The sequence below is a fragment of the Lissotriton vulgaris genome, chromosome 3_2 (assembly GCF_964263255.1).
Source record: "Lissotriton vulgaris chromosome 3_2, aLisVul1.2, whole genome shotgun sequence".
Classification (NCBI taxonomy): Eukaryota; Metazoa; Chordata; class Amphibia; order Caudata; family Salamandridae; genus Lissotriton; species Lissotriton vulgaris.
In genome coordinates this window covers 148,141,953-148,167,506 of record NC_141690.1, presented here as the reverse complement: position 1 = coordinate 148,167,506, position 25,554 = coordinate 148,141,953, and the positions used below count along the sequence as shown (strand labels likewise).

The following is a 25,554-nucleotide window of genomic DNA, read 5'->3' as shown; positions in this document are numbered from 1 at the left end:
CCACAACTGGAACCAAAGACCATGCCAAGGTACATAATGACTGTGATAAGTAAGAGTAGAAGTACCAGAAATGCAGACCTCTACCTTCGTCTTCCTCATCAAATTCCTTACTCTCAGGCATACCATGCTGCACCATCGGACTTCATGTCATTAATTATACAATGGAAGTCTTAGCTGGTGTGACACACCATTGAATTTCATTGAGAAAAACAGGAAGACAGTTAGGTTATAACTAAACAAAGCACCCAAATGTATCACTGCTGTGTTTCTGAAGCGTGCAATGATAAAGAGTATGAGTAGGTGACCATGTGGCTACCATGCACATTTATATCAACTGAATGATGTGTACCCTCATTGGATGCAACCATTTTCCTGGTGGTCTGTCTCTTGATACTGGGAAGCAAAGTCATATCTCAGGATGTTTTCTAGCCTTGACCTGAATATCCAAAGTAAAGAAAAAGGTTGACCAAAGTTCAGAGAGAGCAGATCTATAAAAGTAGATAAGACTGGTCTATAAATAGATAAGGGATGTCATATCTACTCACTTTCTGAAAGAGGAGTGGGGAAGAAGGTTCTAAATCCTGGGATCTGTAATTGGAAAAGGAACCTATGGAAACAACATGGACATGACCAGAAAATCTGAGCATTCTTATGCATGGAAAAAAAGTGCCTTCTAACCATGAGGCTTGCAACTCCCATACCTTCCTCGTTGAGGTCACTGCTACCAAGCGGACATTTATCATCAGAATCCTAGGTCGCATCTTCCAATATGAAAGCATGGCACTGAAGGGCGATAAGGGCCAGAATAAGATGTTATGCAAGGGTATTGAGTCTAGCGGGGGTTCTAGAAGGGGAAAATGCCGGTGTCTCCCCTTCTTCCACAGGTCTCAATAGATACTTTGATCATTGCTCATTAGAGTGAAAGTGTAGAAGTAGACATGTCTAAGGAGAATCCTGCTCGATAAAACTGCAGTACCAAGTCATACTAGGAGCCTAGTTTAATGTTATAAAGCAGGTGGTTACCTGTGGTGTCCAGGCGCTATACTATACAAAAAGAAGGAGAGAGACTCATATTTATAACTGGAATAAATGTGTTATCAAGGCTGTGCAGAATCACAGATGATTGAACTCTGCATGAATAAGAAAAGAAAGGTAGAAAATTCCAACATTCAGTAGTGACAGCCAAAAAATGCTTTCCTCTGAGGAATGAAGATGCTTAATGAGGAAATATTGGTAAATAAAGCTGTTAACTAGTTTGATGTACCCATCCCTATAAACTGCTTTGTGGTAGTGTCAGAGAGCTTTAAAAGTACAATGTTTGGCCACTGGGAGCCAGTGTAAGTCAACAACCTAGCTGATCATGGCAGATCTATAAGCCTGGCTGCTGTGTTCTCTATCAATTGAAGATGTTGCAGCAAGTAGTTAGGAAGGCCAGAAACATGCTATTACAGTAATCCAAATTAATAGTAATAAATGCTTGCACCAGGGTCCTGAGACAGGAACTGGGAATGTACAGGAGAGACCTTTTTCAGACTATTCAAAAATACAAAACATGTTGACATAAGTTGGTTAATGTGAGGCTCAAAGGTTAAATCTGAAAAAAGATGGCAGCTAAGTTATGCGCAAAGGCCGCAGGTGCTGGACAGGATCCTAGGCATGGAGGTCACCAAAAAGGTGACCAAATAGATGAACTTCCAAATACTAGGCCCTCTGTCTTATATGTGTTTAGCTTCAAGAATTTAACATTCATCCAGAGGACAACCGATATGAAGAAGAAATTAAATTGGTCTACAATTGACCAAAGACTACTCTCAGGAACCAGTACAATCTGGGTGTCATTGGCGTTGGAATAAAATTAAAGCCAAAAGGAGGTGATGAGATTGGTTAGTAGCATCACATATTTGATGAACAAAGTTGGGCTCAAGGACAAGCCCTTTGGGACACCACAAAGCAGATAATGAGGAGCAGATTGGAAAAAACGGAGATGAACAGCCGAGTCCTCTTCGGTAAAAGAAGATTCCAGCCAACTCACAGCCTTCCACTGTATGCTCACCTCACCAAGTCTTTGAAGAAGGATATTTGAAAGGCGGCGGATAGATGAAGGAGGATGAGGGCCACTGAGCTCACATTAACTAAGATCATCCTGATGTCATAAGATATGGCTGTCGGCTCTAAAATCAGGGTAAAAGCCAGACTGGAAGATAATGAGCATTGCGAGGAACCATCCTTCCCTACATATAACTTTTTTAAGGATGGTATGTATTTAGGTGGCTGTTGAGAATGATTAAAGTAGAGCATACTTTAATCAGTGGGGTTTCCAGGCACTAGATGTCAAAAATAATATATAGATTAAGAAAAACATTTGCCATTATACATGTGTAGTTTCCTAAACTATCGAGATTCAGGGATCTGCCTAGACCTAGAAAATCAAGTCCTCCCTTCTCAATCGGGCAGAGAAGGTGATTGCACGGCTTGGCCGTTCTCTCGTTCACAGATTTAGGATTCATGCAATGGAAAATGTGCAGTCTTCATGTCATGGTGGAGTCAATCACATACAATCATCGCATATACTCACATCGTGTGCAGTGCTTAAAGTCTAAAGCTTCAGAGGCAAGCATATCCCACTGATGAAACAAACAAACACAGCAGAAAATTATAGAGTGGCATTCGCGATAGTTAACGGGGAAAGATGGGGGTGTAAATACATTTCTTAACAGCCCTGGTGGTGGTGTGAAGTGTTCTGATTCCAGTTTGTCTCTTAAGTCTCATTTCATTAGACTATGAGCCTGCGGGAGGAAACCACCCACTGGAAACAGCATTTTTGGATTTAAAATCAATTATGACACATGAGCAAGTAAACTATGCATAGTACACAAAAACAGACCACGTTTACAAAACATACCATTTCCTTGTGCAGTTGCCACTTGTTTTCATCTGGACAGTGGGTTGTTCTCGTTTCTACAAGATGCTGTTCCCTCAGTTCCTTCAGAAGACTTTTTTTCCGGCAGACCTTCATGTGAGTCTGAGTGGCCATCACAACAATACGCAAAGATATCATTCTTAGAAGAGAGCACAGAAGCAGCTTGTGCCGCTGAAACACAAATGTAGCAGATCTACAAAAAAAAACACATTGAAGTTCATTTAGTAAAATGATGCCCATCAGCAATGGGAGAGGCAGATGCCTAACTGCAGGGATGGCTCCTATTTAGAGCAATACATATTGTTTCCAGTAGTTCCACGTGACCCTTTTTGGAGCTAGTCATTTGCACCAGTGACCATCGATAAATCACATTCGTGGTGTCATGGTGGCGCAATCAAACTTTCGCAAATATAGAGATCCCCATAACAAAATACCTCAATTATGTTGAAACAAAGGCCCATATGTATGAAGACATTTTCCCATAGACAAAGAATGGGTAAAACCCTTTGATACATATGGCCCAAAATTTATAAATTCAGGTCAAATCATTATTGTGCCTACAGAATCTTGCAAATATAATATATTTAAGTTATAATTATGAAGTGGGCCCACTGGCGTTATGTCCATCTTTTAGGAAAAAGTATTAATGTTTAGTCCTTTAGTCTCCTAGCAGGAATCAGGTTTTAAAAAGTCTGAAAGGTGAGTCTTTCCTGCAGTCATGCAATCTTCAAAGTAGAATTAAAAAGGTTATTTTGACGTAAATGTTATAGCAGCACAAGTTGGATGGGGGAGTAAATAAATACATTTAGTGTAAATATTCCCACAGGAATATTTATATATTCAGCAGGTTTGCTCCTTAAGGTTGACGCGACTCGATGGATTATTAGCATGCCTCGACTAATGGATACAGATGAATTAATAATTATGCGTCTAATTATGCAACCAGATGCAGACTGGTTGCTCTGCCCAACCCTGGGTTTTAATGTGACCTCTTCAGCTCTTTCATTTGGGACAGGCTTGAACCAGCTCTTCCATTAGCATACATTGAGCTCTCGAAAGTCATACGTACTCCTCGCTGAAGCCATTTAGTCTGTTTATAGTGCCTTGAAGGATTGCTTCGTGCTTCTCAGACAGGTGGTTCTGCAGCACAACAGAGAGAGCATACTCTTTTGCCCAGATCTGTGAATGAAAAAAATAATAATTTACGATTCAGGTTTACGACATTTCATATCATTGAAATTTTGAGGCGGACACATTTTTTATTTGAAAATACTGCTTAAGAGGCACGGCTCACTTCATTTACTTACAGTAACCAAGACGGTGCATCTCAATACATTTATTTTGTTTTTAATGCTTTTAAAAATAATAATATTAAAATATTGCCATGCATAGAAGTATAAAGTTATCTTTGAACGACTGCACTAAGATAAAGAACAACTCCTAGTCTACTACCCCTGTGCTACTTTTCTCCATGAAGATGGATTTTCCTTCTTGCCCTTGATTCTAGCTCCTTCAAACCTTACTCTCCGTCTAGTGTGTGCTGTCAGACCAAGCTAGCTCCCCTGCCTGTGAACTCGGATCCTTCTCCATCATGCAAGTTCCTATTTTGGAGTGTGGCAGGTCTACGTTCGAAGTGGTCATCAATTTCTTGAGCCAAGTTTATCCAGGATTTTCATTTTCTCTGTCTCCAGGAGACTTGGGCAACCGAACTTACTTAGAACCTTCTACCAACCTGCAGTTCCTTCGAACGCTGGTAGATCTAAGGCGGGTTGCCTATTTTTGTCTCAAATGCACTGCCTTCTTTAACACTTCAGATAGAGTCCAACTCTCTTTACTGTCTGATTATTCTATGGGAAATTGTGCACAATCCCAATTTTGTAATTATGAATTAATATACTAATGCTTGGTCAGTGTAGGTTGCTACAGCGCTAGCCCAACTATAATATGATTTGGATAGGTTATATCGCACTGAAGGGAAGGAATGTCTTTTACTGTGGAGAGGTGATTTCAACACCAGGTGTTATTATCTCCCTCCTAAAAAGGTGTTTGGCATGGTGGATTCTAACAGCAATGACCAAACACACTTTAGTCATGATGCACATGGAATGAAGCGGACTGATTTATCGATCAAGTTTGGCCTTGCTTTTGCCACTGAAGTATACACTCGTCCCTTTCCTTTTCATCCTACTTTTAATGGTCGTGGCTATAACATAGTCATTGATTACATTCTTGACTCAGACAACCTTGAAAATCTATTATGTGACTTTTACCATTCTAACCTCGCTGTAAAGGCTAACTTTGGAATGGCTGCATGGAAACATGTTGTGTTTGGTGTCAAACACTTTGGAATCCTACCTCCCCCCCGCCAGTCCTGGCGTCGGGGGTAGAATTACACTCTTCTAGAGGGAGAGACATGTACACACTGGTCTCACCGGTAATAGTTTAAAAGAGCCCTGGCATCACAAAATGGATGCTGCAGTCACAGACACGAGTCTGGCCTCCTGCTGCTGACTGAAACTCTGGCTGGGGAGGCCTGGATAATAGGTTTTCTGTCACAGGGAGGTGTAACCACCTCCCAGACAGGCTCTAGTGTACTGGGGCTGGGTGGGTGCACTCAGAGTGCTTTGAAGTCAGCACTGGGGGCACATTTGGCGTCCCTGTGCATAGTCCATTTCAAACCAGTTGCAGGGGCTACCAGCCCCTGCTCTGGCACAAAACTGGACAAAGGAAATGGGTGTAGCAACCCCTGTTTCCAGACCCTCCCATAGGTGGGTCCCCAGAGTATGCCCAATCCCTTTCTTTAGTATAAGTAAGGAACCCCTGGCAACATGACTTTAGATTACACCTAGACTAATCTCTGAAATTGAATCCTAGAACTTCGACGCTCAACTAAAGACTAGAGGATGGAAGAATCTCCCTTGGGGTCGAGGAGTGACTCCCCTGCTTGGCAGGCACCAACAAAGCATCTTGCCGGTCTGCATTATCCAAGCTACTACCGCACTCCGAAGTATTTGCAACACAGGAAGAGGATTTCCAGACTTCTCAGTGGCCAACCCGAGTCCCCAGCAAAGCTGATACCCGCAGCCCTTGTGAGTGATGTGGAACCGGAACTCATGGACATTGTGCACATTTGCTACTGCATTGACTCCTTGACATCTCTTGAAGTTGGGCTTTGGGTTACTTATAGCCCAAGCCCCGAGCACCATCTGCACTAAAGATTGTGGCATATACTCCACAAGTGTTCCGTGAGCCCGCTTCTTGCATTTCAGCTCGAGGCTCCTTTGCGATCCCTGGTCCGTCGACTGGTGGGTCCCAGTGAAGGCATCTCTGATTTTCTTTGGGCTTCCCTGGCTGTTCCAGATGTGCCCTAACTCCCCACCATGTGGTGAGTCCTTCAGTCCTTGCTGGTCCACACCAAAGTCTTTCTTTGATTCCTGCATGGGTTGCTGTTGCCAAGGCTTGTTGGGTCCAATCTGGGCACCGACACCGCAGCATTCAACATCCTTCATCTGACAGCTTGATTCCAGAACCTGGTCATCGTCAACGCCTCCTGGTTCTCGTGGTTGAAGAGTCAAGCTTCACCTTCTTCACCTGAAATCACCCGACATCTGTGGGCATTCATCTATTGTGCCCCTGGTCACTGGCTAGTGACCCAGACTCTGTCCCCTCTGCTTTCAGGTTCTTCTCATCTTTGATCCAGGCTTGGATCACAACTGACACTTTCCACTTCTTCGGCAGCAGCACTTTGCAGCAGATCGCCATTGGAAACGACAATTATTCCCAACACCAAAAGACACCTATGCACCCGGCTTCCCTGGGTGTGGTAACTCGAGTACTCCGGTGCTCCCATGGGTGTTGGCCCTAGAACCCCTTAAGTCTAAAGGGGTTTGCTCAAAGTCTTCTCCTAAGTGTTCTTTATCTATAAATTTCCAACAGCGACTTTCCCCATAGAAGGTAATGGTGATCCGCTGCTGTGTTTAGACACTGCACGCGTATCTTGTGGGTCCCCTGTGTCACTACCTTGGGTGGTTCCTTGTGATCCCAGCCCTTCTACAGACTCTAGGTCTTGTGTCTAGTCAAGTCATGGTTCTTATATCATTTTCCTAATATATGGTTTAGTACGCCCCTAGGGCTCAACATATATTGTGCTAATTTACTGTGTGCTATTGAGTTTTCTGTATGTACTTTTGCCTCTAACCTCAAAGAGACTAGTGGGATGTGTGTAGAATAAATACATATATTCAATATATATACCTGGTGCGGTTCTCCTTTCATTTGGTCATTCACAAGATTATAGACTGGTAAAACAAGCTGCTTTACATTCCTCCAAGACTTAGCCTGAAGGCTGCTAGCCACAGCTACCACTAGGATAGCTTTCTATAAAGGTTGTCTTAACCTACCATCAATAAGGGTTGCTTGGGCTGGTGCGAGGTGCCCACTAAAATAGTGGACAGCATATGCCAGGCCAACTTCTCACACAGGGGACAGGCTAGGGTGCGCTTTGGCAGTAGGGTCGAATGTACTGGTGCCTTTAAGCTTGAAAGAGGGGTTAGACAGAGCTGTATTTTAGTGCTTTTTTTGTTCACCCTAAACATCAATAGCTTAGGCTCTACACTAAGTAACAAACTTAAAGATCTCCCTCAAATATGCCATTGACCAATCCTTTGTTTGCTGTACACTGAAGATGCAGTCCTTATGTCATGTAACCCTTTGGGCCTACAGAGTATACTCACCTGTTTTTATTAATTATATGTCTGAGCTTGGCTTGACCGTCAATAAAAGCAAGACTTTTGTTATGATATTTGGTAGGAACACAAGGAAGTTCCAGAATCTTCTGGCATGTGATTCTAAGTTAAGTTTTACCCCCACATTCTTTTATCTGGGTATATTCTTCAATGAACATGGCACATGCTCTGCTGCAGTGAATAACAGGAAGCTGCACAACCTGTAAATGCTCTTTTAAGGTTTGCTGCCAAACTAGGGACCAAACATGTGAGAGATGCTTACTATTTATAATGCAAAATGCTCTTTGCGGGGCTGGGATCTGGGGCTCAGCCAATGTTAGCCATTCTCAAACGGTTGAGAATTATCTCCTTAAGAATCTTTTACCAGCTCAAAAAAGCTGATCCAGGACTGTAAGCCACTGTGAACTGGGGGTGAGGTTTTAAGTCGACCTGATTAAAAATCAGCCAATTCCTCTGAGTTTACTATTTTAAACGAATAATTGTCCTAGATTGAGTGACTTCCATCTTATACCCTGGTTAAAATGTGTTAAACAATTTACATCAGATATTGAACAGGCTGAGTATTTTACCACACCTGAACCACTACACATAGTTAGGAGAAATGACTTTAAGAAACTATGTGCCTGAGTTATATCTTGGCGGACGGGTTACTCCGTCACAACAGTGATGGATATCCAGTCTGTCGGAATATAAATACCATAGGATATAATGGGATTTATATTTCGGCAGACAGGATATCTGTCACTGCTGTGATGGAATTAACCTGTCCACAAAGATCTAAATCTGACTCTATGTCTGCATGTACTTGAAGTACAATGGCTGACCCAGGAATTGACTAAACCCAGTGTTATCAAAAACTAGTTGCTTCTTGTAACAAATGGTGTGTAACCCTATCTTAGGCTAGTGCATAATCTTTAACACCAGTTGTTGCTAACTTGCTTAAGATTAGACATTTTACACAATCTAGTCAGCTTCCGGGTAATGAATGATTGGTCGGATGTCTTGGTCAATTGACCCGGAGACTGAGACAAGGGGGGTCATTAGGATGGCGGGCGGATTGCCCCCGCCAGCCGCCCGCCATCTGCACCTAAATTCCCCCCGCCATATTAGGAAGGCGGGGGGTGGGGGGGGGGGGGGGGGGGCGACCGTGGCGGACGGAAAGACGGTCCGCCGCTTTTCTGCCCCAGTCACCTTGCGGCCAGGGCGGAAAAGGTTTAATATGGTGGCGGTGTCTATTAGACACCGCCAGCCATATTAGCATGGCCCAAAACAGATGCCTTTCCGTGGCGTGCGGTCTTTACTTCAGGGGCCCCCTGCGGGCCCCCGGAGTGAAGGACAGGGGGGGGGGTGCACACAGGGGGTACCTGTGGTATCCCCTTGCATTTGCATTTACAAAGCGGCAGGCACAGCGCGCACCTGCATTTGCATTAACAAAGCGGCAGGCACAGCGCCGCTTTGTTAATGCAAATGCATGTATGCATTTTTAGCATTGTGGCGGGCGGTGCTGAGAGCATCGCCCGCCACAATGCTAAAAATGCAGTATGTGCCTGCCACAGTGGCGGGCACATCCTAATCCCCCCCACGGGACCCCCGCCCTATGGCGAGTGGTCCCAAACACCGATAGGATCGCGGGTGGACTAAGTCGGCCCACCATCCTAATGACCCCCAAAATATCTACACAAGGCACTTTGCACATGGTCCTCTTCTGCAAATTTTATCATACACCACGTAGACACTTTATATTGCGTATCCTTTACCAAATTAATTTTAACCAATGTCACCCTGCAATTTTGTTCTTAAAACTATTTTCTTCTGATGCAAATTACTTTAGAATGACTAGCTTTTTAAGCTCAATGATGTATATAAGAAAAAAGCTAGTTCCTTAGTTATGATGTGTCACTGTGTGTTTTTCTTGCTTTTAACATGAGTTTACATTACCTATGTTTTTGAGTATGTACTTTATACTGCACACTATGCTTTCATGGTTTTTATGAAAATTAAATAAAACAGATTTTTTTTACTGCACTAAGATCAATAAACTGAGACATATGTAATTCTAGACTATCCCAAATACTCCGTATTATTAACATGAATTATATTTTTGATAATACATTATGTCTTCTGAATGACACATGATCTAATATATAGCTCTCAATCTTAAATCATGGTCCAGACAAGGTGAAAGCAAACATATGAATGACAAAAAAGTCATATTTATTAGGGAACTCGTGTTACAAGGGTTCAATTTTCTGAAAAGGTGTGTTAGAGTTGATTATGCAGAACTGGTAAAGGTCAGCTATACAATATTGCTACAGCTGGTGAAAATTTAAAAGAAAATATACAATCTTAAAACTCTGATAAGACTGAGTGATAACACCATAGAACAAGGTCAACCCATTATATACTTCACTGAGGATAATTTAACCATGTGGTCCAGAACATGGGGTCCGATAACTAAAGGTGAAGTATGCAATCTTAGTATTTTACTTGACGCCACTAAAGCGGCCACTATATTAGTTTGCTACACTTTAAAGGCTAAGTGAATCTCTCTGTTTGCAATGTGAAGATTTGTGTTGGTTGTAGAAAAGATGCAAACTCTAGTGAGGGTCAAGTAGGTTCTTTATTCAAGAGCACCCAATCCACAGGTTAAGTAGCATCCAGGTTCAGCATCAACTGACCTTAAAGGAACTATAGTCAAATGACATCACCAACCTGGAATGTCCCAACACTCAATGAATCCAACATTCCAGCTACTACATTCTTAGGATACCACTCAGCTACTCCCAGAATCACCTGCTGTGAAAACTTTCAGGCCTATCACAATGCACACTGTTGGGTTTGAAAAGTTCTATTTATGCTGAAGACATGTAACCCTGTACGAGCACCCCACTGAACTGTTGTCTGGATCCAAAATACTGACTTGTATGTCATAGGTGAACACGGGTCATGCATGTGCACCATGACACAGGCCTGTCTCACGGAATGCGGTCTTGTTGGAACGGGAGGGGCATCCAAAGCACTACTCTGATAGTGGTGGAAGGCTGCTGCCTTCATCAGAGTGGAGTGGATCATCTCGTTCCTCGCCGGAAGAACCCAGAGAGTCTGCCTCCCCCCGTTCAGATCCGAGGCTACTGAAGTCATCTGCGGGTACCACAAGGATCATCGCTGAGCCCCACCCTCTTCAACATCTACATGAGCCCGCTCGCAGCCATCGCACGCCAACACAGCCTCAACATCATCTCCTACGCCGACGACACCCAGCTGATCCTCTCCCTCACCAACGACCCCGCCACCGCCAGAACCAACCTACACGAAGGGATGAAGGACATAGCCGAGTGGATGAAGAACAGCCGCTTGAAACTCAACTCAAACAAGACGGAAGTCCTCATCCTGGGACCATCTTCCTCCGCCTGGGACGACTCCTGGTGGCCCCCTGCCTTGGGCAGCGCACCCAAACCGTCGGACCACGCACGCAACCTGGGCTTCATCCTTGACGCCTCCTTCTCGATGACCAGACAAGTCAACGCCGTCTCATCATCTTGTTTCAACATCCTACGCATGCTCCGAAAGAAATTCCGTTGGATCCCCACCGAAACCAGGAAGACGGTCACACAGGCACTCGTCACCAGCCGACTGGACTACGGAAACTCCCTCTACGCCGGAACCACTGCCAAACTTCAGAAGAGACTCCAGCGCATCCAGAACGCCTCCGCACGACTCATCCTGGACATCCTCCGTCACAGCCACATATCCAGACACCTGAGAGACCTGCACTGGCTCCCCGTCAACAAGAGAATCACGTTCCGTCTCCTCACCCACGCACACAAGGCCCTCCACGACCTGGGCCCCAGGTACCTCAACAACCGACTGACCTTCTACACCCCAACCCGCCAGCTTCGTTCGACCAGCCACGCCCTCGCCGCCGTTCCACGCATCCGAAAAGCCACCATGGGAGGAAGATCCTTCTCCTACCTCCTTCAGGAAGCAACTCAAGACCTGGCTGTTCGAGCGGTAGCAGACCCCCCCCCTCCTCCAAGCGCTTTGAGACCCTCCAGGTGAGTAGCGCGCTATATAAATTTCTTGATTGATCAGAAGTTAAACAGCATGAGCGCGGTGGTGGCAGCATTCTATGTAGTGATCACCACTAGTAAACAGGACCATTTTATGCTGTGTCACTGGGGTGAGGGCTACAGACTGACTCACCTTTTTTAAAGTTCCTAGGCTGTATGCTTAACTCATCCTTGGACTACATTGGGTTGATGTGGAGTTATGTCGTCGAAAAGCCTTGTCTTCGATGTCGAAGGTAGTTTCTTGAAGTTTGTGGAAGTTCTGCGCTTCTAAGTTGCTGAAAAATCTTTTTCTGGCCGGAGCGGAGAAACTTTCATCCGAACCCCAGTGGCGGAAAAAAAACAATCTAAGGATGGAGTTGATGCCCATGCGCAGTATTGGCCAAGGGAGGAGTCACCTACCTCATAACTACAAAGACTTCTTCCAAGACAACAACAACCTGCAATCATCCGAGCCCAACACCAGGTGGCGGTCTAATGCTGAGGTGTACATTCTGCAGCTCATATGCCTCGAACATTATATTTTAAACAGCTTGACTCAAGCAACCCAGGACACCGCCAAATTGAGATCATAGAAGGTAACAGGAACGGCATGTCTCAGCATTCTGAGAAAAGGCCACATCTCAACAACCTTGTTTTGTTCACAATTCTCCTTCGTAAACCAAAAGATCTGTAAAAAACATCATGAAGTACATGCTAGATAACTGCAGATCTGCTTGAAAACACTTACCAGAAATTGCTGAGACTTTCCATTCATTCTAATATCGCTAACCAATTTAATTTGTTTGATGATTCCTCTGATTCTTTGATTGACATACTGCTTTCTTCCAATTTTGTATTCCAACAACTAGACTGAGAAGGCCATTTCAAAAAGAGGGAAGGGGAAGTCGCAGTCATACATACAAAAATCCAGTCCAATTGAAATATTTCAAAATCAGGAACTACTCCATATTCAAATGACTTGTGTTGTGGAAACAAATCCCTCCAAGATAAGCATCTTATCATCATATCATCCACCAGGAGATAACCAAGTTTTTTTAAAATAAATAGTGGATCTCATTACCGAGCAATCACTCTTGTCCACCAATACAGCTATCTAGGAGATGTTAGTCTCCAATGGAGTGACCCAATGCATTCTCAGATAAGCTGATCTTCCTAAGAAACAAAGATCTAACATAATTGTGTGCATGTCTGACACACATTAAAAGTGCTATTCTCAACCTTCTGATTGCAATGGCACACAGCATGAGCTAGCTTAAAGGCCCTCTATCATCTGAACGTTCAATCCACAGAAGGAATTTTATGGTACTAGGGACGCTCAGAGTTCCATAGGCATTGACTCTAGCCAACTTTATTGCCAAGACAAAGCTTGAGACAACACACAAGAAAGTGTGAGCCCTAAATATGCTTCTATTGGACATTCTAATAATTTGGTGACTGGTATTTTATGTTCAATGCCTTTTTCCTTTTGAGCTCTGCCTACAATAACATAGTAATTGGATAAAACCAATATACTGCTCAGCTCAAGGCGATGAGGCAACTGTAGCTGTGAGAGGACTTTTTCAGAAGCAAGTGGTGAAAATTAATGTTTTTGGATACTGTCATGATGTAATGACTGAAAAAGTCAAAGTTGATCAATTTTCTATTTCCTTACTACTTTGAAGCGAGCCAGCGACAGCACGTAGTTCCTCTGGGCAGATGAATAGGAGGACAACTTTAGAGTTATCACTTTCTCTACACTCTTCATTTGTGAAAATGTATGCATATGCAGCTCTTCCTAATCCTATGATTAACTTGTTTCAGGTAGGAAGAGATATTTTTGCAGAGGTGAATAGGACTAGCCACCCACATATGTAGCTAGGTACAATCAATGTACATTAGGAACGGAAGACATTACTTTCATATCAATAGAGTCGATCCTCTTGTGTGAATTAAAGCAGACACCAATGGAATTGCTTAGGGAACCCACATGAGATGGCTTTCACAGTGCTAGTGTGTTGGCTCTCGTTTGACAAGGAACAATGACACCACTGAAGTGCTGTTCCAATGAATTCTGCCAGTTTCTACAATTGGTATAATAAGGTTTTATGACTCATGGTATCATGGGCCTCAGGAAGATACAGAAGGATTACGTTCTGGGATTTACCCATGCCCATGGAGGCTAGCAGGTCTTCCATGATGTCAGCATATAAGATCTAAGTTCCATCCCCCGATATGAATCCAGATTGTCTGTATTGTAGAAAGAAGTTTGATTCTATGTATTCTGGTAGTTGTTGTGGGACCTCCCCTTTGATGATCTTGACAATAAAAGAGAGGTTGAAGAAGAGTCTTTAATTTGCAGGTTCCCATGCACTGACTAAAGGCTTTTAAGGTATGGCCTTTGAGAGATATTTAGCTGACTCTCCAGACCATTGTTTTCTCCCAAACAATGCATACATATTATACATATACAGAATGCCACAACAGCATATAGAACGGTCTTCTCCACCGTTTGAGCGACTGCATATTGCTAGTGAAAATGTGCATATTCACCACAAAAAATTGTTTCCTTCAGTCCCAGGGCTTATGTGATATAGTACTATAGTGATATAGTACAAAGCTTTATTTTCGATATGAAATATCTTAAAAAAGCACATGGCAGTTAAAATACAATTCATTTGTAAAAAACATTAAATAAGCACTTAAACGGGGATACAACAATGAAAAATCATTAAACCAATTACAGCTTTGGACATAATTAAAAAGTAGTTGCCTTGTAAAATTATCTTAGGTCTTTCAGTCTGATCACCCATGCCCAGCTAAGAAATGTGGCCACCCCACAAGCTAGGGTGGTGTTAGGATCTGTCTTCAAGATTCTAAGGGCAGAAGCATGATTCTTGGTCTCAAGCTGACGGCAAACAGGTTTTAACCATTTCGACCTAGGTTTATTATAAGCGCTACATACAAAGAAAAAATGTGGGATGGTTTCAGGTGCATCGGTACAAAACGGGCAATTGGCAGGTGTTTGGTTGGGGGGTTTCCACTTACAGGTGCGTTCACAAACTGGAAGAGTTCCCAGTCTGAACTGAATATATAGAGCCCTATCTCTGGGTTTCCTAATGAAATCCAGATAGGGTTCAAGACGATGTACTGTCTTGTGTAGACGGAACTCATCTGTCAACCTGCCCCGGTTGGTATCTCTAGAATCTTGGGCATCAACCCATAGCCAATAAGCTCTCTTGATCTCCAGTTTAGACACCGATACACCTGTCTCCCATGCAATATTAAAACCAATCGCCAATAAAAACTTCTTTACCCTAGTAAGCCAAACAATTTTATGGGACCCCTGCATATTCATGACTTCTCTAAGGCCATCTGCGTAGCTAGATAGCTCAGGTGTACGCCACAAACGAGCCCAATAGAGAAGCAGGCGCAAGATAATTAGATCTTTAATTGATCGGCGTCCAAGGTCATATTGGAGTGGTTTGCTTGAAGTACCCCTGGGGAATGAAACAAGCTCCCTAAAGAACTTATTTTCAGCCATAATGAGGGGATCAACATTGTTGAAACCCCAGAGCTCAGCTCCATACAATGCACTACCTATAGCTTTTGCGGAATAAATCTCCAGTGCAGGTGCTATGGGTCTGGATATTGAGGCTCTATGTTCCCTCCCAATGACTCACGTTTGTGATTCAGGGCCATTTTCTCAATATGTGGGTGCCATTTCAATTGGCTCTATATACATTAAATGAAAATGAGATAGTACCCTATCATGTCAGCAAAATCAATAAATTGTCACCACACTCACTGAAAATTTGTACTTCCAGAGAACTTACATATTTATTTACAGTTTTTATAAAACAATAGTAATCATGAACGGCGCAAGGACTATTGAGTATAGTCAGTGAGAAAGTAAAGGGTGCTCAAGTGTTTAGAAGAAGAAAGAAAAGCAATTCAATATACAGTTCTGGTATTTACAATAGGAAAAAGCGGGCAACCTTCCGCTGTTGGTATGTGCCTGTCCGCACGATTTGTTTTGGGGGTAAGGAGAGGGTGGGAACTTTATAGGTACAGGCACATTAGTAACAAAAGCGTCGACGTTTCGACCCTGGTGCTCATGGGTATTTGGGGCCTCGGCGGCGGGTCTTCCTCAGGACGGGGGAGAGGAGTGGGGAGGGGTTGAGGGCTGGCTTGGCCGTAGTCCAATTAATGGTCTTACACTTCTGGACCTGTGAAGACTTTGCAAGGAAGAAAGACTGCGGTGCTGCCGAAAGGCCTGCTACTCTGCTGAACTGCTGTTTTACTGTACTCCTGCCTTGCTGTGCTGAACTACTGGCCTTTTGAATGGGTGAGGGGACTGGACCAGCATCACTTAAACCCAGAGTGACTCTAAGGGCTAGCTGGCTTCCCTTCTGGTGTGATGTCTCAGGGACAGAAAAGACTTCCAACCAACCTGCTTCTGCGCCTAGACTCTGCTATCTGTGAGTCTACCCTGCCAAGTGGTGACCTCAGTCCTGGACCCTTAGAAGTGGGCCTAATGTGCTTCTCTAGCAGAACCGAGGCATCCTCTGCTGAGCAACGCATCGCTGATCAGAACTGACACATCTCTTAAGCTGAGCGGCACATCTTGAACCAGAATTGACGCATTACCACCATTGCGTGGATTGAACTCATTGCAAAAGACACGCATTGCTGATGCATCCCGCAACTGGGACCTATGCATCTCCTTCAGAACTGACACTGCGTGACACATCACTGAGTAGAACCGACACATCTCCTCAGCTGAGCGGCACATCTTGAAGCAGAATTGACGCACACCACCATTGCGGGGAGGTCAGAAAGCAAAAAGACAGGGAAAACACGTCAAAAGATACAGGTCTAACATTACCTTATTACATTTTATAAGTGTAATTTCCAATTGATAAGAGATAAGACCCCCAAGCCTGGATCTCAGGAATCCATTTTAAAATCCTAACATGCTGAATTCAGATTTAAAATTTCAATTCTAAAAATGGCACTTTTAGAAAGTTGGCATTCTCTTACTTTAGCCATTTGATGCCTGCTGCCTGTCTCTGATCAGATCTCTGGGGTGGGTGACAATGGGGCTTTGTGTATTCCCCCTAGGCAGCCATACACAATGGAAGCTAAGGTGTAACTTGATGGGCCATTCTGGCAAAATGGGAGGGAAGAGCTGGACCCAGCCTCACTTCCACCTGAATAGGCTGTGTCTTGTCCCCACACAAAGGGCTGCATTACCCCCTGTAGTTAGTCTGGAACCAGGGCAAGAAGGCAGGACCTTTGTGCACTTCCAAGGCATGTCTTTGAAGTCTCCCCCACTTTAAGGAACCAACTGGGTATAAGTAATGGACCTCTGACAACACCCCTTCATTACACTTCTGGACCTGTGAAGACTTTGCAAGGAAGAAGGACTGCGGTGTTGCCGAAAGGCCTGCGACCCTGCTGAACTGCTGTTTTGCTATACTCCTGCCTTGCTGTGCTGAACTACGGCCCTTTTGCATGGGTGAGACTGGACCAGCATCACTTAAACCCAGAGTGACTCCTAGGGCTAGCTGGCTTCCCTTCTGGTGTGATTTCTCAGGGACAGAAAAGACTTCCAACAAACCTGCTTCTGCACCTAGACTCTGCCATCTGTGAGTCTACCCTGCCAAGTGGTGACATCAGTCCTGGACCCTTAGATGTGGGGCTAAGGTGCTTCGCTAGCAGAACCGAGGCATCCTCTCCTGAGCAACGCATCGCTGATCAGAACTGACACATCTCTTTAGCTGAGCGGCACATCTTAAAGCAGAATGGAGGCATCACCACCATTGCATGGATTGAACTCATTGCAAAAGACACGCATTGCTGATGCATCCCGCAACTGGGACCTATGCATCTCCTTCAGAACTGACACTGCGTGACACATCACCCGGCACAAGCTCCTCACACCTCTCATTGACGGCAACCTCGGCGACGACAAACCTCCGTATTGCAGTTTCACACTCGTCAGAACTGACACATTGTCTCCACTGGGCTTCACATACCTGATATCGGCCTTTGCATCGCTAGCCGTTGACAGGCTTCTCCACGCCGATGCATCAGTACCTTGCACTGCAGTCTGATTGCCTTTAAGACCCGGCTCATTGCCTCTACTGTGCAACGCATTTTTAAAACCGATGTAAGCAAGCACACTGCAACAAGGATCAAGGTACTCTGGTCCCTGTATCCAGCTAGCATTCCATTGCGGTTGGCCTGGACTTTGTAGGAGTACGGCACAACCAGATATCCCCAATAGCGCTATGCTTCTATGCACTATTTTTCTCTATAAACTTCAAAGTTCTATTTTTCTAAATTGTGTGGAATCATTTTTCTGGTGTGTTCACCGTTTTACTGTTTGAAATGTTCCACAAATACTTTACACATTGCCTCTAAGTTAGGCCTGACGGCTCTGCGCCAAGCTGCCAGAGAGTGAGCACAGGTTAATTTAGGATTTGCCTGTTTCTGACACTGTATAGGATTGTGGTTGCTGCTTGACTAGGTCTCATACCCCAGTCAACCTACAACCCAATTTCTAACACTCTCTGATTGTCATCTGTGTATTTATCCAAACATATCATACAATGAACAGCCATTTCATAAAGAACACGAATACCTAAAATAAACCAGACAAATTGACTTTGCCAATGCTTGACTTCATACATGTTAGTGCTGCACAATGTTTTATCTGAATTACAACTAATGACAAAACAGATTTCTGGGAAAGAGCACGATTTAACTATTCTTGTTCCCATCCTGCATTCATTACCTTGCACAATTATAATACTTATGGTAGTCCACTTAAATAACTGTTGAATACCCTTCTTCATGTAAATCAACAGCGTAAAATGCAGGCAAAGAGGACAGATAGAGGTGGCTTAATTGTTATAACAATTGTTTCAACACAAACAATTGCAGGTGATAACACGTCTACTGTAATACATTGGTTTATTAGTTGAGAGGGGTGGAAGCCCCACTAAATAATAAACACAATGCTTGCCAGGGTGAACGACAAAACTCACCAAGCTTCTGGAAGCTTAACCTGCTGGTAGCCTGGCACAAAAGCAGTCAAGCTTAAGTTAAAGGCAATGTATAAAGTGCAATAATTGAAAAGCAATAACCTGAAACTACAATACAAGATAGCTCATAAAACACTTGAGGAAAATAAAGTAAAATGTAATACATTTTCTTTTTTACTCTAGCTGGAGTTGGCTCCAGTCAGTAAATCTTTATTGTCAATTAATAAAAATTATTACAACCGAAGAATATATTTAATACATTGAATTAATTGAAATAATACAATTAAAAGAACATAGAAAAGAAATGGTAGTTTCTTCAATCCTCGAATTCAGAACAATATATTACTAGTATTAAGGTAATTTAGGGGTAACGTGTCGTACCTGGTCATTAATATCACAAAAGTTCAGCACTAGAATGGCATTGCATTCTACTATTTACTTTTCATGTCATATTTCACATTTCTTGCATTATGAAGACAAGGCTTCTCTATATACTAGTATAAACCTTCTGGTAAATTTTCATTACCATGTTACTTTGTAAATTTCCTATATTAAAGTGCCATCGTGCTTTTCATTCAAACTGTGCTATTTTTACTTGAGTCTTATTTCATGAGTAATAAATAAAGTGTCAACGTGCTTCTTTTCGGTATTATTATGTAAAATTGAAATGAAATTTACATTATTTATCACAAATCAAATTCAGCAAGTAAATCAATTAATTAATAGTAATAGTTCTTATAGGTTACTGGGAGGTAATAAAATAATATGGTGTTTCCATGCCTGAGATCTATTAACATCTTCAGCATCAATTTGTAAAGTATTTCGATAAACAATCTCACCATGCTCAGGTCTCACAACACGATTGGGAAAATAAAATAACAGATTGCTGGTCATTACAGCCTACCATTTTTGTCTAGAGGGCACTCATAATTTCCTTTTTTTCTTACTATAAGAATGAACTTTACAAATTGGGTTGATAAGCCTGTGGAGTTTTCCTTAAAGATGGATTTCAACAGTGCTTGCCTCTCCTGAAGTTATCAGGGGCAAATGCATATAATATGCAATAATGATTCATTATAAAAACCACATAATCTACAACCATATGTGGGCCAATTTTGTAACCATACAGGAGTTCCGTCCTTGGCGGGATATCGACCACATCTTAACATAAGAAATGTATCCCTTACAAACGGTTTTAAATAGGACATAAAATATGGTTGTGCCTCCATTTTATTAAATGAACTAGCAGCCCGTCCAGACATTGTCCGGGTATTAACTGCTGCCGGCCAGTAGTATATTGTTTTGTAGGATTTCGTTTTGATAGCATTTCTTATCTGTGACAGGCCTGTGAAACGCTCCGATTCACAGTGCACTGCTGGTGCACTTAAGAGTGCACGTTCAGTAGTGTGTGAACTCAAGTTTCCCTACTTTATTTTTCCTTGCAATATTATTAAGCGCGAACTCGACAACATGGCATGAGCACAATTTACATTACACATTCATTTGTGGTAGGCACGGGGAGACAACGCGATTTGCCTGGAATCACAGGATGTTGAGCTGATGCCGAGATTCGAACGTAGCTCCCCAGCTCTAAAGTTCGCAATTCTAGAACTTGTGGCGGGAGGTGTGTCTCAAAGTGTATGTCGGTGCTGGCCATCAATGAGAGAGACCTGTGCATTTTTCAACTGGGTGGTGAAAAAATATGAGTATGTTGCTGGAGATGTGGGCTGCCGTGCCACCAATGTACTTACCAGGGGAGGGTAAACACCCATTATTCCGCAACTTTCTTTCCGCATACCATCACTCCGCATACTTTCATTACGAAAGTACCATGACTCCGCAATGCCATTATAACGCATGGCATTACATTTTATGTGCTTTTACCGAGCATACATTTACAACGAAATTCGTTGTAAATCCATGAATGGTAAAAGCATGTTTTTTAAAAATGTTTGGATAAGGTAAGTATTGGTATAGGGGTATATGTTTTGGGGTACTGAGGTATATGTTTTGGGGTGTTTGGGTATTTTAAGGGTTCAGATATAGTTTTGGGTTATGGGGTACAGGGGTAGTTTTAGGGTTCAAGGGTAGGTTTGGGTTTTGGTGTACAGGGTTATTTTTAGGGTTCAGGGCTAGGTTTGGGTTTTGGGGTACAGGGGTATTTTAGGGTTCAGGGGTAGGTTTGGGTTTTGAGGTACAGGGGTATTTTAGAGTTCAAGGGTAGGTTTGGGTTTTGAGGTACAGGGGTATTTATAGGGTTCAGGGCTAGGTTTGGGGTACAGGGGTATTTTTAGGGTTTAGGGATAGGTTTGGGTTTTGGGGTACAGGGTATATTTATAGGGTTAAGATGGGTTAGTGTTTAAGGGTGTTGGGGTATTTAAAGGAGTGAGGGTGGGTTATGATTATGGGGTGCAGGGATATTTAAAGGGAGCAGGGTGGGATTCGTTTTTAGGGTGTAAAGGGTAATACAATAAAATAATAAATAAAATAATATAAATAATGCAATTTAAAAGAATAAATGTTTTAATTAAATAAAAAAATGTGTATATATATATATATATATATATATATATATATATATATATATATATATATATTTCTATACACACACATACATATATACAAACATATATTTGATGTTTTAAAAATGTACTTTTACAATATATATGACTTTACCACACATGCATTTGCATTATAATGGCATGCGTGATGAAGTCATATGCGTTGTTAAAGTTTTAGAAATGATGTCTTTGCGGAGTAATAGTCCCGCGTTATAAAAATTGCGGAGTGATGGTATGCAGGATGTTGGTTTGCGGAATATCATCACATATTCCCGGGGGAGGGTTAGTCCCTTTTCTGCTATTTCCGTGGAGGCGGGCCTTGTGTCCGGATGTGCGTGGCGCGAGACCTGTGCGCAACAGAAGTGGAAAATCTCCAGTGTGCGCTTCAGGCGTCACCGTATGTTAAGGTGAGATTAAATTTCCTGCACAATGGCCCCTGTTTGCGCTCCTTCCGGCCCCTGGGAATAGCGCCATGCCTGACCTCCATACAGTAAAGTAGGTGCACGTCACTGGGAGTGTTGTGAACGTATCTAGGACCCTAATTAAATATTCCCGATTTATGCCCTTATGTGGTTATAACAAATCATATCCTTATAAAGGCATAAGAATCATATCCATATTTAGTAATAGCCAATGCAGTCCAAATACAGCAAGGCTACTTCCTTAGACTCCTAGAAAGTACAACGAGTTCTTTAAACAAACCAAACCTCAAGCAACCTGGGGATTCCCCATTCTTTTGTTTTGATTTGTCCTAGAACTCCTGCGAGTCCTGAAAGAACTGCCAGTTCTTAGTGACATCTTTTATTGACTTCTTATGTCCAACCTTAAGTCAAACACGCCACCTTCCAGATATAAATATACCAGCGTTTGCCTTAAGCAACACACAGTGGTTTGGAGCAGAGCAGCTATCTACTTATCCGAAGCCCAGCTGATGCGAGTGCCGAAGGAAGCCGTCCCTCCCAGGTGCCATTTCTTGTTGAAAAGAAGTGCTTAGAATGTTTTTACTGTTCAGGGCAAATGCAGAAATGAGAAGTTTATAAAGTTGCCTGAGCATGGCGCTGCCTGGTCAGCCATGGCCTTCAGTATTCTGGATATTTGTACAGATGATCAGGGCTTAAGACTGTGAAAGATAAGAAAGCTGCTATGTTTGTAGGGCCCCCTTTGTTACCTGACCTCCAGCCGTTTCATGGAGTAAGAGCCGCCATGCGAACGCAGGCGGTCAGGAAACTCGTAATATGCATGCCATTGCCTCAGTAGCACCACCAGCATATTGTGAGCTCCTGACCGTTGCGCCACCACCAGGGAACTCTGGTGGTTGTGGCGGTCCAATGATGATTTGACCTCTAAAGTTGTAATACGGCAGTCGGACTGCCGGTGCAGCGGTGGCCGGACTGCCGCCGCCGGGCCACCAGATACAAGGACCGCCAAACTCATATTCAGGCCCATGGTGTGTTCTTTGTTATTATGTAGTTTCATTCAGCTATTTAAAATGACATACAAAAAGTGAAACCAGTGCCAAAAAGTGACCAGCTGAAGGGAACTGTTGAGTGAGGTTCCAAGAATCTTGATGTTTTACAAATCCTTACGCGAGTTTGTTACTTGTTACTTAGGACAGCAACCACATGATTTAAGTCTCTTGTCAGAAAGAGCCTGTGCAAAAGGGCATGGGTTGATGGAATAGTGTCTGTGGGGACAGTGATCGCCAGTAAAACATTCAGACTGGTTGCCTAAGGTGAATTGCTTGAATTAACTTCGTACATTATTTTAGTTCATTGAAGAAGGGAAAATGATTTTCCACACGTTTTTAACCACCTCTCTTAAGGTTATGGTGTTATGGACTTGAGGCATTTTGTGCTCAAGACTGCCCCGTGTCGAGAATGTAAAAAGGGAAAACTCTGCTCAAACACAGGATTGTCTGGCTTCAGGGCGCTTTTTCCAGCGTTCCACAAGGCTCAAATGCAATCAGTCATGATTTAAGCAACTGCCAATCCAATGTTTTACGTAAAGATGTGTAATCTTGGCTTCTAGCAATTAAAATGGGTTTCCCTCCAATGAAAATTAACGAGGAGATAAAATTAACCAGTTTTTCTTTTATTTCGCTCTCAGAGGTCACCAAATATTTAGGATATTTAGTTGAATACACTACTCCTTGAATTATTAAACTGATACTCTGAGCTAAACATGTGCAGGGCAGGTTATTTATAAACAGGAGCTAAAGTGCCATTATTTTCTGGGATAAGAAACATTAAAGAAGATTTCACATTAAGTGATGTGGACTTGAAATGATGGTTTATAGCAGCTCAGCATCCGAGAAGAAAGCAGCAGAGTCAGGGAGTCAGAAGACAGAGGTAAAATGGAACATTCTTCATAACATGACCATCACCAGCATCACCGCCATCAACATCATGATCACTAGCATAACTATCACCATGACTTTAACATACCATAATCTGCATATTTGTAAAGCTCATGTCGCCCTCTATGGGGCATCTTGTTGCTGATTTATAGATATTGGTTAGCCATTTCAATGGTATTATTATCACCACTGACATCACCATCATTGCACCTTTACAAGCACAAGCATTACTAATACCATCACCACCACCACAATTACCACTGCCACCACCATTCCCACTGCCATCACACCCATCAGTATTACCAACACACCATTACCACTACCACGATCACCAGCACCACCCTTACCACCACTTTTACCATTTGCAATGTCTAGCCACAATTACCAGCCCTACCACCATTACCACCACTTTCAACATACAAATATCTAGTCACAATTACCTCCACCACCATCCCATCACCTCTATCACCTCCAGCAGCATTATAACCACTACCACCTTTGCAGACATTCCTATCACCACTACGACCTACCACGATCACCAGCACCACCCTTACCACCACTTTTACCATTTGCAATGTCTAGCCACAATTACCAGCCCTACCACCATTACCACCACTTTCAACATACAAATATCTAGTCACAATTACCTCCACCACCATCCCATCACCTCTATCACCTCCAGCAGCATTATAACCACTACCACCTTTGCAGACATTCCTATCACCACTACGACCATCACTATCACCATCACTGTAAATACCACCATAACCACATCAATAGTGCCGTGACTATCTCCACCACCATAGCATCCACCATCCTCACCATTATCACCATTACTACCAGCATCACCACATCTACCAGAACCACCAAATCGCCACTAGTGCCACAATCACTACTACTATTTTCACTCATATTACCACTGTTACCACTACAACATTATAGAGTGTATGTGTAGGAGCATTGGGGGTTGACGGTGTTATGTATGTGTGTATGTATGAAAAAAGGGGTGATGTTGGAAAATGTGTGTTTGGGACATTGAATGATTGCTATCATTAATCAAAAATGCTAATCCTATTGTCATTGCCAATGTAGCCTGGAATTGTAGTCCTTTGCCGCGAGCCAGTTGTCACCAATTAGACTCACACACATATACCAGTGTTTCCTTTTCTAGAAGCGGGCTTTATGCAGTTTAGTGGTCACCAGGCAGTTATGCATGCCACAGTGGGGGCCATTGCTCCTGAACGCCTGGGGCCATCAGATGAACGGTCGTGCCGCTGGTAATGTTCTGCCACTGCGTGCCTGACATTTCACAAACTATGCCTGCAGCATGAGAACGAGTGCACGCGGCCAGCCTGCAGATGGAGCACGATGCACACAGAATGACAAGTACTGCAAGGAAGCAACCGCGCGCGCGGCCTGTGGCGAAGCGAACAAAGCGCCTTCTCCATTTCATTATCTGCGGCTTTTAAGACATATGGATATGAGAAGGCTCCCGAAGAATATCTTTGAAGGAAGCAAGGCTAGGAAAATTGCTTTTGTAAATGAGCTGTCTCACCGTTTTTTCAACAGCATCGTTTCAAGGAATAAAAAAAAAATATCTGACTTTTTTCCATTTTTTTCGTTGCAGTTTTATATAGCAGAAACTCGACCCGAAGGTACAGGAGCGCTTTACAAGAGCACCAGTTACGTTATAAAAGGACAGATTTATGTTTGGTAGGTACGGGGATGGGGAGGTTAAATGAGTTGCCCAGAATCACAAGATGTCGAGCGAACATAGAGACTCGAACCTGGTTCCCCAGCTAGAGAGTCGGCAACTCTCGCCGTTACGCCACATCCACTAACTATACATGTTTAACTATAAACTATATATTTAC

The 25,554-nt window shown here is 43.1% G+C and overlaps 1 protein-coding gene across 1 annotated transcript in view; it reads right to left on the bottom strand.

The window, feature by feature from the left end:
• The window catches only part of EVC (EvC ciliary complex subunit 1), a 609,121-nt gene that overhangs the window by 111,614 nt on the left and 471,953 nt on the right, over nucleotides 1-25,554 (bottom strand). Inside the window, exons 13-14 of the mRNA XM_086964104.1 lie at nucleotides 3,990-4,099; nucleotides 2,903-3,113 (exon numbers count right to left, since the gene is read on the bottom strand). Of these exons, the coding sequence (XP_086820230.1) occupies nucleotides 2,903-3,113; nucleotides 3,990-4,099 (321 nt within the window). The remainder of the gene's footprint in view (nucleotides 1-2,902; nucleotides 3,114-3,989; nucleotides 4,100-25,554) is intronic.